At 40.6% G+C, this 15,565-nt stretch overlaps 2 protein-coding genes across 8 annotated transcripts in view; one reads left to right on the top strand and one right to left on the bottom strand.

Moving 5' to 3' along the window:
* LOC124211840 (angiopoietin-2) overlaps nt 1-15,565 on the top strand; it is a 69,789-nt gene that overhangs the window by 8,346 nt on the left and 45,878 nt on the right. The gene's annotated exons all lie outside the window — the stretch shown is intronic.
* On the bottom strand, nt 11,288-14,425 carry LOC124211841 (acyl-CoA Delta-9 desaturase-like). The gene is made up of 6 exons (XM_046611323.2): nt 14,291-14,425; nt 12,897-13,111; nt 12,649-12,779; nt 12,213-12,418; nt 11,854-12,039; nt 11,288-11,682 (listed from the first exon to the last, which is right to left on the bottom strand). Exons 1-6 carry the CDS (start codon nt 14,293-14,295, stop codon nt 11,412-11,414), a joined length of 1,014 nt encoding a protein of 337 aa, XP_046467279.1. The 5' UTR covers nt 14,296-14,425; the 3' UTR covers nt 11,288-11,411.

Raw genomic sequence — 15,565 nt, 5'->3', positions numbered from 1 at the left:
ATATCTCCACATATTTTATGCGTAAAGATTATAGTCAGCGATCCATCGATCGATTCTAAAAATATTGCAAATCCTTGTTCGTGCAGGTTACAGAATCACAGGATTCCCGCATAAACCTCAAATATATCAGCAGATTGTTACGTGGCTATTCGACTAAATGTTAATTGATACTAATAAAATCACCATAAACCCGACATTGGCATTTTATTTCTTCTGATACGTTTACTGAGATACTGTTCTTATCTGTATGGGATTCCTAACTTTGAGTGTGAGGCTAATTGGTACTGATGAAAAAAGAATACATAATGCTGTGGACAAGAAAATATGCTTGTAGGGCAGGGCGAAGCCCGTATTATACGTGTATCAATGTATAGATGAATTCTAATTTGATTAGTGAAAGGTGTTAAGCCTGGGCAAAGCCACCGACAAAGTATCGGGACAAGATGAAAGAATTGGCATTGACTGCCTTGGCGACGGTGATAACATTGAATCAATGCGGAAACAAAACAACGTATGCTCTACGACGCTTGACGCGATGCGTCTCCTATATTTACAATTAACTGTTGGGGGTGGGGGTTGTAAGAATTTGTTAAAATTTAAAATCATTTCTACTAAATAATGAATATTGCGTATATTTGATAAGGTACGACCAGCATAAGACATTTTCATTTCTTGAGCGATATATTAAAACACGAGCCGCCGTTATACTTAAAATTCATTCGTTCATCCACTCCGTATGTATATTGTTTAAAAATGGTGCATATTGTTAAAATTATAAATAATTGTAAATAATTGTATTTCGTCGAGGCACTATACTCTTGGATTTCACTGGGTTTGTCCCGTTTCTTTCTATTAAATCTCTCTTTAATTTTTATGTGGCCTTCGGAGTTTTTACTAATTAGGTTTTAAACGTCCTTCTTAATGGTAAAATTCACTTTTCTTGCACGTTCCTCGATTTTCGGTAGTTGATGTTCAATTTCGGTGATGAGAACCGCTGCACCTCCTTCCTACTAGAGAGACGTTGACCAAGAGCAGTCATTATCTTCTTATACTTGAAATTGGTGACGACACACACCAGGTGTCCCACTCCATGGGTCTAAACTCATCCGCTCACGTTGTGCTCATTGAGCGGTTACATTCGAATCATTACGATATGCAAATGTTCTTGAAACTATAAATAATAAAGCTTTCAAACGCAAATTTCTCTGAACGTTTTCATTTTCTTGAAAAAAGAAAAACTCCCAAAAATAGGTATGATTTTAGACCGTCCATGCTGTATCCCGCTTTAATTATCGCTCTTCAACCAAAGTATGAGACTCAACGATAATATTGAACTTGATCACTCTTACGACCGTGCCTTTTTGCCACGCAATACTACTATGGTATTTGGTTAGTCACAAATAGTCACCCTGACAATGACAATGGATGGATTTCTCTCCCGGATGGTCCCGCAGAATACGTGCCGTCGTGCACGCACCCGATCGTACGTTCTGAACAGGTTTTAATTGATCATGGGACGAATGTTAATCATTCGATGAATAGGTCACAAGTGTACGCCAGTCGCACAAATTTATGCCTGTCACGACGGACAGAGCATGCCATGCTGATAAAATTTCTTAAAAAAATTGTCGGCTTCTGTTCGAACAAACGTGCGAATCAAATCAGTGTTGGATGGTCCGGTTTGCGAAGGAGAATTAACCCCTTTCACTCGGACACAACTGGTTCAATGTGTGGAACCGATTGCGCATCCACTCGAGCGAGTCTTTATTAATCGGCTGCGTATCGCAATGAGAGCAGCAGTTTTTTCGCAATAAGAAAAGGATGGCAAAGGATGACATTCACGAGGCGACGACGCCTCGCCGATCGAGTCTTGGCGGCGGTATAAGAAGTTGTAAAAGCGGTTCTTACGCAATTATCTCTGAACCTGTCCTCTTCACCGTGCTTCCTACGTGTCATGCCCTGGTATACGTACGCGTTGTGTTTGCTTTTCAACGCTCAAATCCCCCTCGGACCAATCGCTCTTTCACTCTTTCACTATCGCTTCACATATGCTCTTGAAGTATTCGTGCCGCCTCCCGCTCGCAGGCGCGTAAAGAAAATTCATTTTTACGAACCACCGTTCCGCCGTGTTACTATATACACATATATGCTCGCGAAGCCTCAAGCGGCCAAGTACAAGCGATATTTAAGCCGGTGCTAACTTTCGATATATACGTCTCTCAGGCTCCACGTATGCGGCTATAGACGTCGTTTGGAAATAGAGAAATCGGAAGGCAGCGAATCAGTCCTTTCGGAGCTGCAGGCTTGGGTTCCTACTAAGCTTTATCAAATGATCAAGGTCTCCTTCTCACTATCAGCCAAGTTTACCGGTGAGCCGAACGACGAAGGGATAACATCACCCGCGTTACATTTCGAACCCGTTGCACTTTTGTCCGCCCTATTCTTTCTTCTTTCGCTTCTTCTTCTCCTGTCCCATCGAGGTCATTGTATTATTGTTGAATTTAATAACTAGCGATCGGAACGACGAAAGTCTGTGGTGCCAGAGTGACGTGCGTGGGTAATTTATATCGCACCATTTACGAAATTGAAAACAAAGTTTTGTAAAACGATGGTGACATATGCTTTTAACAAGGCTCGTACATCTGTGGGACTTTTAAGAATACAAACAGCTTATCAATCATCCATTGCCATCGCGGTGAATGGCTTTCAGGAATTCAGTTCAATCTGCGTCTGTAAATATAGGTATATACCTGTGATAGGTTTTAAGCGTTTCAACTATTGCGAAATGTAAGTGTATAAGTTTCAAAGCCTGACCACTTACCGCTCAGGCCATGACGCACGTTGATTCACGCACACTTCAACAAGTTTTATTCCGTAACTGTCGCCTGTATCCGTTAGGTACAAAATGTCAAAGTTCTCACGGTTTCGGATTGTTTGACATTCTTTTCATGCTCGTCTTTTGCTAACGGACAAAGCCGATTGCGTCTTCAACTAGATATCGGATCTTCTAGGGTCCCTGATTGTCCAGTAAAGATACTTGATCAGCCGGGTTAATATTCAAGTAGCCGAACAAAATTCAAAAATCGTATCCATTCGTAGCTTGAATATATTTACACAAGATTTTTTCTTTGCATAGGATCATCCGATAAGCATTGGGAATTTTTGACAGATCAATCATACCGCTATCACGTGTAAAATCTGAGCAGAGGTTGACCTGATAATGGTTTACTCAAGGAAATGTGGTGTTATAATTTGACGTACAAGTTTTGAGTTTCGCTACATTACAGTGCTAAATACCGACATAACTTTGTTATGATAAAATGATCCCGTTGGAAAATTGGCAACAATTCACACCCGATAGTTGCCGAATTAAGATATATTTCTCTCACCTAGACACGTTACGTGTCGTTCAGCCAAAGATGCGTCCGATCATCCAAATGAATTCATAATCGTTATGCAACAGTTATCGCACTTATTATTAACTTATTACGACATTTAGCGGGGATTATGCTAAGTTGGGAATCTTTGAGGCAGCCGGCATACCTACCTTGATACAAGTAGCCGTGTTTCTATCTATACGTGGAGCTATTCGGACACTGCAATAGTGTATTTATATACGTCGACTATTCGCAGACTTTATAACGCGTACACTTTCTCGCCGCTGTACGATGTATGGATTTGAGTCGTCGATTTGTAGTTGTTCCATCACTCTGATGTAATTTTAACTCTGGTATCGAGGTATTCCTCGGCAGAAATTTTTCTACCTTATAATATTTCGTACAGCACATGCGCGTGCAATACACGTATACATGTACATTTGGTCGGAGTGCAATATCCAGAGATGAACCGCGGCTGAATTAAAGTTCATATGTTACCCACCTTGTTTCACCCGATTAAGCGGTAACGCCAATCTGGCGGCCGAAAAACACGACCAACTTTGACGATTTATTTTCGGAGTATAGAAAAAGGAGCAGGATTTCTTTTCAGGGGATTCGTTTAACACATATTGAAGTATGAATAAAAAACTGCCTTGTAAGCATTTCGATGCAAAATTGCGACGACAGAGCAATCTTTGAAATGACCTTTTTTTAAAACTCCTTCACGGGAGGACGAATTTCTCGTAAAATATAAGACCTGGAACAAAAGCCGAAAATTTTATAATCTATATACTATTGCCTGTAGAAGTGCGTAGGGTTTTTTTTAAATCGAATTTTGTAGAAATAGTGCATTATTGAAAAATTGAATCGATTTTTCGCACAAAAATAAGCGGTAAATCGTTTGTAAAAAAAAGATTATATTAAATAAAAAAGAAGAAAAAAAAAACGGCTACGGACTTCCATAAAAAATGTAATTATGAAGCTACTATGAAAATTTTAAATCGTTCCATGCAACGGCGTTCAAGTAATCTGTCCTCCCAGTTTGAACAAAGTGGTTTCGAGAAAAATGCGTTTAAAGTTTTACGAGCACTCAGTGCGCACTCCGAGGTAAAATCGAGAACAGAACCTTGTAAAAAAAAAACAATTTCACCACAGGACCAACTACCTATGGTTTTTATGACCCTGAACTATTGTTTTAACCATGCAATGTTAAGTATTCTCACCGATCCCATAACAGACGGGATTAAATTGTAAAATATTCAAGTCTCTTTTCACAGTAAAATACTACATATTCTTCCATTCATGTTTAATTGCGGTAGTGAATACAGCGAGCCAAACAGCCAGACTTATAATGAGGAAATAAATAGCCATTAAATAAATGCTCAATAACGTTTATAATCGGGAATTAATTGATAAAAGAATATTACTCCGCGGCATGCATGTAGGCACACAGATTTTTTATACTTACATATTTTAATCCGAGTTAATTGCCTCGGCAACAACTTCTTGACATTCAGTACAGTCCATTTCTATTCATCGACGTAGTTCTTCATCGCCTTTTAGTTTCATACGTCCGTACTGTGATGCAAAAAACTATGGTGTTTCCTACGGTGAATTATAGATTGCGGACACGAACGGAATTTCTTAAACTCATTCGGCGTTTTTTGCCAGAAGAAATATGTCGTTATCGTCGGCTTACCCGCAATTATTCGTCCAGCTGGAATTGGTCAACCTGTTTTAAGGTCGCCGCATTGCCACCCATAGGTATGTACGAACCATGTTTTTCTGCATCGATTTAAGCAACAAATTCATAATACCGTTGCCGTGAGACTCTTTCCATTCCACGTTCAGCTACCTCTTTTCTGTCTTTATCTCAATATCTCTGCACGATTCACGAAACTGGGTCTGCTCCTGATGTAGCCGAAGAGTTGTCAGGTTATCGTTATTGCACAATTCTACTTCTTTCAGTCCATGATAGTTGCGCCTGGCGATTCTGGCTAATTGGATCGCTGTAACGATGACTTGACGAGCAGAGAAAGAAAAGAAAACTAAAGGAAATGGTAACACAAGTACGACACGTATACTGTACGGCAAGGCAAGGTACGCTGGAGGAAGCTTGAATGGATGACCCTCGGGCGTCGAGTTGCATAATAATATTAGTAATCGTATGTAGACCTACCTATATACGAATAATTCATACGTGCGTTCGGTCGTGGATGTGATGGATTATTTTTGTAAGAGTCTTTCATTTTCAAGTCAATGGCAGACGAACACGCGAAAGAAAGGAGTGATAACCGACTTATTGAATCTGTAATTGTCGATTCAGGTCCAATTTACCTGCGGCGATAGGACGCATTGTGTGTTGTAAAGATGTGTGCCGTGATGTAACCGCGCGAGGTGAATGCTCGAATTTCGCAAGTCGGTGCGAATCGTTTGATCCCTCCTTCGTACGCCGTCATCGCGATCTAGCTTCCGTCCTCGGGGTCTCCGCAGATTCCCGATAAAGTGATCATTCGACGAATACGACCGATCATGAATTACCGCGGATTAAATGTATAACGTCGCTGCTTCGCTCAGGCACAAACGGAGCCTGCACAACTGTCGATAGTGAAAGCTGAGGGTACAAACGTACACGGACGATACACGGTAATTCGCTATACCCGGTGGGACGGTTCGGTAGGTATTAGGTGCCGAGCTGTGTATGAGTGAATTTTTTAACAAACATTTCAATGTCAACATTTTTTTAAGTCTCCGGAGGTCGACCGAATAAATTATGTTGTGTCAATGCACGCGCTCGCATACAAAGTGTTGATAATTGAAATGTGTTGACACAATGCAGCGGATTTTGTATAAATTTTATAGAAGGGTTGATTTTAACACAGAACATATTAACCGCAAAAACACTTTTGCACAAATTATTCTTAACAGGGTACCTGAGTGAAAAGAAACATACGAATGAGCGAAAATATTGGATAATTTTTCATTTCGATAGCGATATAACAAGAATCTCTTCATCGTTCAAATTTTCATCTGCCCAAAGCTCGGGACGTTCATCGAGGAAAATAATCGAGGGTGAAATTCCTCACTGATTCCATAAAAATAATCAAATTATTCGGAATAGAGGCAGCGGTTGAATTTTCAGTGTCAGCCTTGTAAATTAGTTTTTCGATTTTAGGGGTTGTGATCGTAGAGGTGGTCTCCGGTGGTTTTACAATATCGATACAACGTTAAAAAATTACATTTTGTTTGGGGTGAACTGTTCCAAGTGAAATACGCGCGATATTTCATTCTCGTGTTTGTCAGTCAATGAATGTTAAAAAGTTTGCGGTATAGCATAAACTGTCATAGCGTGTATTTAACGGCGTGAGTTAACGCGCTGTGCAATTAGAAAATTCTGTCGACGCAGAGCTCCAATTATTTCACTCATTGTCGGTCAACGTCTCGCATCGTGTACCTGCCGGTCTTGGCAGGGTTCGAGGATGAAAACGCCTCACCTTATCTCCGTACAGATCTGAAGTGTGCCTGCCAACTCTCGATTCGACACAATGTTGCTTTGTACTTTTTCCTCCTCTCCAATGTACATATACGGTGCTGCTTGTACATAAAACTCGTCGTTTGTTCGAAGACCGTTTCATTAAAGTAGCAGCCTGTAAAATTGTGCCTCGCGGAGCTGGTGAAACCAGCTTGAACCACATACACTATGCATGCGGCAATTTGGAACCGGAGATTAAATTCAGGGCGTCGTGCTCGGATGTGAAAAAATTAAAGTTTCCCATGAGGATATTATCGACATAACTCGTAGGTACCCATTCTTCGTTCACCCGTTATAAATATGTATATTTACACTACCACGCTTGATCACATTTCCCTTGTGCAATGGAAAGAAAACGTTGGTCACGGTATCTAGCTTCGGGGTAGAAACGACGAGTGGGACGGAAATGAATTTTGTTATAAGCTCGGTTTCCCATATTCCCATGTTCTTATTTTTATTTATTTTTTTTTTTTTTTTTGTTTTTTTTTTTAGTATTCTTCGACAGGTTTATAGTTACCTTCGAACACTTGTGATATTACCGTTCGGATCGGCATGAAGCGGCTGTTCGTCATACCGGTGTGTAGCGGCGGCGATGGAAAGTATATTCTAATAATTTCACTTCGCAATGGTCTTTTTCCTTTCTTCCGTCGAGTATATTATACCGGCTGGCCATGCACCATACAACGTCGTTGCAATTCAATTCTAACGTTATACCTTGCACTCACGTAACATCACGCTTCCCGTACATGTCGGCATGTACGCAGCGAACAATAAGATCTGCCCATGAGTCGTAGACGCGTGAGCGGTCCGATAGTTTTAGAAATCATTTCACTACCGGCACCTTCTTTCTTAATTACGAGTTGAAATTGTACTTGATACTCATACACATTCGTTGTATTATAGATTTCGGCGTGGACTTCTATAGACCATGCGGTGTCGACTTGACACCATTTGATGCTATATTTCCGAACTAACGTCAAAGATCATTGGATAGTGGTCCTCAACGACAGTTGAAAATCCACATTTTTCGTAGTATTAGTAAACTGCATGCAACAGTATTACAGGTAAGGCAAGTGTACCAGTTATTGACCCTGTCCCAATGATTGACCTGTTTTGGTTGCATCTGTTTGATTCTTGGTTCTAAAATTACCAAGAAATAAATTTGTGTCGCTTAACATTCCGACAATTGGTTTTAATCGTCGAGAAATTCACAATTTGTGCTGCAAATTTATAATTTTGGAAAATGAAAGGGTCAATAATTAGGTCGAAACGTGTCAATAACTGTTACACTTACCTTATGCAACTGTCGATGTTTAAATAGAGGAATCTCGATGCGGGCCGGTTATTTACTGTCACTACACAAAACACATTCATAAATTGTCCAATTAGCATAAGAGATAAATATCCACCCTTGCAGTGCATACGTGTACCTACATTGATGTAGGATATAGGTAGGAATTTGTAGAGTGTACCGTATGGATCTGCATTCAGAAATGGACCCGTGCTCCACTTTGACCGTGTTTTAAGAATGAAGTCTGCACGTGTAGGTATATCCTTGTCCTCTTTCGCCTACGCCTGTGTAACCATTCGTGCCTCGGATCAGCGCCGCGGCTTGTTTGTCCATCGAAGATGCAGCATTACGGATGGTTGAACCGTCGTTTGAAAAAATGATTTTCCTTCGCGCGGTTAGTAGTTGTTTTGTTAGCTGGGTACCGGTATTACATGCCTGATTCGATCGAAGATCAACCGCCATCTTTTTACATGCATTAAAATAACAATATTGCCAGAAAATTATTCACTTAAATACTAATAGTGGTAAAATGGACAAAATGTGTAATATTATAGTTCTCGCTAAAGTTATAACGGAAGGAGGAGTCGTTGTAAGCAAATGTTTCTCTGCTGCTTCGAAAGTATCTTCCAACCTTATATCTATAGTATCTTCGTATAATAGTATAATTTATACCGCAATCGGAGTTATTCGGTAAAAAGCAAATAAATGCCGAATTTACGAATGATATTGTACTTTCGCCGATCCGCACTATCGCCGGAAGAGCGTAGGTATATACAATCGTAGTCATTGAACTGTAGTTAACCGCGCTTCGCTTTCATGTTAATTCACCGTGTCTAGATCCTGGCTATGGTAAGAAAATCGAAGCCCAGTGCTCGGCGAGAGCGTGGCGGTATTTCTGGGTTTCATTCACGTGTACTTGCAAGCTTCACTTTCCAGCTGTTGTCTGCCTACCGGAACTCTAACAAACGGTTTACTCGGCAGCTATCCTCACGGGAAGTACCGATTTGCGCTTTTACTGCCGTACTATTATTATAATCACACCTTTCGAGCACGCGGCGCATGGTTCGCTTATTGCTGAATAAATACTAAGTTTACGATCACCGTTTCAAATTTCCCGTAGACCACCGGAAATGGTACTCCGGCCCAATCCCGTGAGCTTATCATGCATAAATATGAATATTTTACCCCGGTGAAATTACTCGTGATATATAGTACAGTAGGCACGCGTGCCCGTGTCGTACTTTCCACTAATATTATCGACTCGTGTTCGGACCCTGAATAATAAGATCGTTGTACGAATCCTCTATTCATACGATCTAATGCCCTGTGTTTTTGGACATTTTTAATTTAGGCTGTTCAATTTCCAGTGAGCTGGTCAATAGTTTATCCATGCGTGCTCAGCTTTATGCGTAGAATCTGAAGACTAAGCGTTTTCATACCTGTGAAAGTAACAATCTGTTGCAGAGTGTTAAGAGGGATCTCTCAATGATAGCCGGATATCAGACACAAATACCTATAAAGCGTATAGAGGAAATAGGACAAGTAAATCGCGTTTTGTCACAGAGGTGTTGATCAAGTGCATGTACAGCCCGCTATGATTAGCGTAACGTGTACAGAACACCTGTATGTCTCTGCTCACATTGTATGATCATTCACAGGCACGTATATATAAGCCTGCGACGTTGCTCGGAGGCTCTCGATGATCAAAAAGTGAGAGCCGTTGGAAAATATCGGGTAACGTTCCCTGCTTTCGGTACAGACAGACATGGCAAGGGCCAATTTGAAATTCAGCTCACGCTCGCGTGGTTCCCACGCTATATTATACCACCGGTATATGGTATAAGTGACTGCAGATCGGTGGTCGCTGATAGCGCCAAGTTCATTAAAAAAAAAAAAAAAAAAAAAACATGAACGCGCGCGAGCCGACGCACTATCTTTTACCGCGAACAGAAGCCTTTGGCCCAACCGGCGAAAACAGTCGCATATTTCTCCCTTCTCCCAATGAAATTCGACATTTCGGAAGTTTTTATACGATTATGGATTTTAAAAGCTTTCATTTAAGCCCTATATCAATGCGATCGATGCACGGGGAGCCGAAATATACCAGTTGTAATATTTCCAACATCGTCGAAAAACTGATTCAATTTGTATTATGTAACGAAAAAAAGTGACGTTCGTGTGTTTCATAGTCGTAAGTTCAGAACTAAGTGAAAATATACAAATTAGTGATAATTATTTGACTACTTTAGATCGGTTCGATGAACAGCGGAGCTCCCGATGAGGCTGAACGCAGAGTTAATAGTGTTGCGAAGCCTAATTTTATGCTCATGTAATCGGGTAAATTTGGTCTGTCAAAGGATGAGAATATTTATGTACGTTGTGTTTTTGTGAAATGTTTTTCTGTTGTATAACTTGATTATATGCATGCATTTTTGATCAGAGAAAGTATTTTTGTGGGTAATGACCACATTGTTAATGTACTTGGCGAAAGGCTTTTGTACCAGAGGTGCTTTTTGGGGGGATATGATATTTTTGGATCCTTCGTAGAATTTACGCGTATACAAGTAGCTCTGATGGCCTTTCTTCAACTCTCTTTTCGCGAGTGGCTAAATTTGGCAGATTTTCGTTGCGCGAGGACCGCGGTCTAAAATCTAACCGGCATAGGTTGGGTGATGCCACGGGCACGTATGCAAATGATTATCGCGTCCGTGTGACGACGACGCTTAGGAGGACGACGTCGACGTCGCCGGTTAGGACTAAGAATTTCCAAAAACACGCCATTCGGGGATATTTGGTGGAAACGGACGAAGTTGGTGATTTCTTTTACCTTCATCTCTCATTCGTATTACAGATCTGAAAATACTTTCACGGCGTAACTCTACATTATTTTTTTTTTCAAAAACTAATTCTTTCAAAGTCGTCTGACGGACCTCTACACGTGGTTTATATTTAATGTCAAGAAGGTTATAGAGTAAAATGAATAAAAACACATCCTCATCTGAAGAATCAGAAAATGAGCAAGAAATCTTCAACTATTTCGATTCCGAGGCAGCATTAATTGTGCGAAAGGAAACCGTACCAAAGAAATAGATGTATTCGATCGGTATTTATTGGCTTACGACACGTACAAGAATCAGCGACAATAATGTAACTGCAAATATTAGTTTTCATTTATTACTCATTGTTTTGGTCACGGATCATGACTTACTTTTCAATCAATAATTTTGCAGCCCTGGTTCATAACCGAATGCGTTCCGTCGCCGTGCTTCTTGATACGCCCTTCGACCACCGAGTCCGAGACCGTTCTTAAATCGTAGGCGAATCCGTAATCCGCCAGAGTCTGCAAGAACTTGGTGTTGATACCATCCCGTTGACTGAATTCCCCAGCTCTCCAATCCCCGGGAAAACTGTGATGGTAATTGTGCCATCCATCTCCGCCGGTCAGAAATGAAACGAGATTGGATTCGACGGAGGCGATTCTTCTAAAATTTTCAACTACGTTATTTCACATTAAACTAATTGTAAATTTTATCGAAATTCATCCAAGTATAAACGGAGAGTGTTGTAACCCTGAGAGTTTCAGGGTTTCTCGGGAATCATTCCACGTTCGTTTTACATCTGCTTTAGAAATGAATCGGTGATCGTAAACTTACTTGTCGTAGGGCTTTGTGCCGAACATGTGAGCGACAGAATTTACGCTCCAAGTTACATTAAGGACGATGACGTAGCGAAGACAGTATGCGACGTAAAAGGAAGTCCACCAATTTTCATTCCAACAGAAAACTGGCAAATAAGTGGGACAAAGAAATCCCACAAGTATGTAAAACGGTACGTAATATCTGCAAGTAAATTGGGATGATAAAAAACAGCCACGGTTATATCGCGATATCATGAGGAAAAAAAACCGTCGATGGTGTTCTAGTTAGTATTTCACGTTTCTGATTCGAAAAATCGTGAGGATTTCACTTTAAAAAGAAATTGGTACCTATAGTGTTCGAAGTTGGATACTCACTTGTATTGAAACATGAGGATTTTGTCATCGAGTAGATCCGAGACGTCGATGCACTTGGTTTTCTCTTTAACGAGAGGATGTTTCTTGAACATCAACCAGCCGACATGGGAAAAGAAAAATCCTCTGGTGGAATTGTGAGGATCAGCGTCCGTGTCGCTGTATTTGTGATGCAGCCTATGGTCTCTTGCCCAGGTAAACATGCTGTTCTACAATACGAAAGGTATGCCTAATGTCGCCTGATTGTCGCGCAGTTATTAAAAAGTAGTTCGGGGGGGACCCAACAGCACTAAAAGCACTTTGATCTTGAATCGTCAAAGACTGTTATTACGTTATACCTTTGATACCCGGTGTATTGACAACCCGAGTATAACGAGCGCACAATTTTGGCGAAATCGCAATTTTTGTGATTAGCTGCGAATAATTGGATTTCACTAACCTGTCCAGCAGCCGTTTGAAAAATGATCATGGCCAGCCTGAGAGACGTTGTGGCCTTGAAACTCTTGTGAGAATAGTATCGATGGGCCCCCAATGTTACAGCTTCCAAGGTACAGAACACCATGAAACCCGCTAGAAAAAAAAGAGTGGTGAAGTTATAGGAATAAGTAATTGTTGAAACTGAATTCGGCTGTTCCTCGCCGTCATTCTTATATCTGCATTCTTACGAGTTATATGATTTCAACTCACCCCATATTATTGTGAGTATCTTGGCGTTCACCAGTAGGTGGTAAATACCAATTACTGCGCCCACGTGGAGGGCGAATAAGTACAACAGGTTGGGAATCACAAGTCTGTGATAAAACTTATCGTTCGTGCTGACATCCTTGTTGACCACCTCTTCCAGGTCGAACTCTCGACTCTTCTCATTTTGCACAATGAAGTCCAAGTTTGAGTCGTGATCCCTGTACATTTAAATTCAAATTATACCATACATGATAATTTTCAATGTTTTAGTTATACTAGCTTAGTCAAACAGCCAGTCCGTCAGGGGATCAGTTAAGGGGACTCGCAAGTGAAATTCTAGCCCTACTATACATACCTGCTACAAGGTCGCTGATTTTTTTTCTCCATGACTTTGGATAAGAAATGATGTCCCAACCCGAAAAATAATTCCGGAAAAATTTTCACTATTTTCGAAATCAATATTTGTGAAAGCAGAAGAATGAAATTTATATGAATATAGGAACCCCATTATGGTAAATTTTTTTTTTCTCTTTCCCGTCTCAGTTGGTGGGCCTTTTTAAGCTAAGGTCAAGTTTCAATCATGCTTTTATTGTGAATTAACAGTCATGGCCTTGGCTGTAGGATGTAACTTCAATCTCTTTTGATAAAGGATGAGATCACATTTTTAATGTACTTGGCGGAAGGTTTTAGCACCGGAGGTGCTTTTTGGGAGGATTGATTTTAACGAAAAAAAAAGTGAATCTCGACTCACATACTTTTGAAAAGACGAACCCCAAACGAGTGAAATGATTGGTTGTCGAAGCATGATTTCCCCAAATCTACCCACTTTGCCAGCCGTATTTTCGTACATTATACCTCCGTGAAATAATTTGAAACGGATTTTCATGTTTGGGTTTGCTTACTGATTGGCAAATATGATTCGCATGACTCAAAACAACCAAAGCAACAATTTAAGGGGAGAATCAAAATTGAGCGGGAAAACAGTCGGTTCGACGCCGCGCCGCCTTTAAGTATGTGCCTTGTTAGCCTAGACTTAAGTACGGCTCTGGTAATTATAGGGGTAGCACGATCTTTAGTGAAATCTACAGTACTTCTGGTTGCTAACTTAAGGTTACCGACTGACCTGTCAAACTTCACATTGCGAGTCTTTGATGTGGTGAATTTTACTGTCGATTGCTTGAAAATAGATCAATTCTCCCGGAATGATTGCATTCACTTTTCGGTTCGAAATATCCAGTAATAATCGTTCGTCTTTCGTTAATACAAATGCCAAAGTCTAGCAAAGTGATAGTTGATAGAGAAATTAGTAGGACATCGATAGGATGCGAGTAAACGTCGGTTTGGACTTTATCTATATTATTAAGGGTGTATTGAAAACTCTTAAAATTAGTAATTACCCCATTGAAACACAGCTCGCAGTATTGAAGATATTTTCTCAAACTCTCAACTATTTACGTATTATTTTTCTTTATGCTCGAGCTGCCTCGACGAAGAACGGAATCACGCTCAGTGTAATGCACTGGACTGACGATCTCCAATTGACGATGGTACGAGGATAATCGGACTTTTAATGTTTCCAAAAATATGACGTACACGTACTTTATTACGCTAACGCGGATCAAGCACAGTTTTTTAGGTGGAGCAAGCCAAGTCAGATGGGAGGTGGGGGAAGGAAACTAAGATTACCAAATAAGTTTTACAAATGTGCAAAAAATGCTTTATTTACGACTCTTAGAAGCACTGTAGTTTTAAATGCTTCCAATATTATTATGTAAGAGTATATCGAACCACGAGAGGTGCTCGACGAGTTTTTTGTCAATCACAAGTAGACGCTGATGTCGCAGTCGACGTCGCCGTTGCCACGACATCATCAAACAACGATCCGTCGCAGCTGGATCACCAAAAACGACGGTCTCGTTGTCAGGTGAATCTATGAGTTATCTCGAACGCCGGGTGATGGTCGATTCAGCGTTATTCATTATACCTATGGGTGTATCGTAGTTAACTTTTTGATTCGTTTTTTGCGTACATCTGCCCACAATTCGAGGCTACGCGAAACATGTCGCCGTTTCGTCGCGACGCGCGACGCTGCAAGCTCGTCAAACCCATTTCAATAGAAATATCTCTTCGCCGTGTTTATGTGATCGGTATGCCGACAATCGCGGCTCTCTTGCCCGATTACACGTCTCGTTTGAGGCCAGGGTGTTCGCTCTACCGTGAAATAACGCCCATAAATCTGCTAATACATTACGTCCAGTCCACCTCTATGTATGTACAAGCTGTAATTACGTGCCGGGGACTTTCTGTTTTGTCGGCGAGAAAAATGAAAATTTCCAACGGTACGAAGAATTTTGAACTGTCTTTACAACTTGGATCTCGAAATTCAGCAAGACTGAACTTGATGTTATTACCTGATGTAAGATGTTGCGTTAGTCGTGCAAAAAATGTACAACCTGGTATGAAACTTTCATATCAACAATCTGTCCATTTTACGTTATTTCGATACATACTGTATACACTTTTACCTATGATTCGTGGCGTTTCGAATCTAAAACGCAAAAAAATTTACCAATTTGCCGATGCTGACACGTGTGTCAGGTTCGTACGTCATATGGAGGCAATAAAAATTCGAACATTGGACTATTTGAAAATTTTACGAGATTCAAAACAGA

This window comes from Neodiprion pinetum, chromosome 2, assembly GCF_021155775.2.
Source record: "Neodiprion pinetum isolate iyNeoPine1 chromosome 2, iyNeoPine1.2, whole genome shotgun sequence".
Classification (NCBI taxonomy): Eukaryota; Metazoa; Arthropoda; class Insecta; order Hymenoptera; family Diprionidae; genus Neodiprion; species Neodiprion pinetum.
The sequence above is the reverse complement of the archived record's forward strand: the minus strand, read 5'-3'. Positions and strand labels throughout refer to the sequence as shown.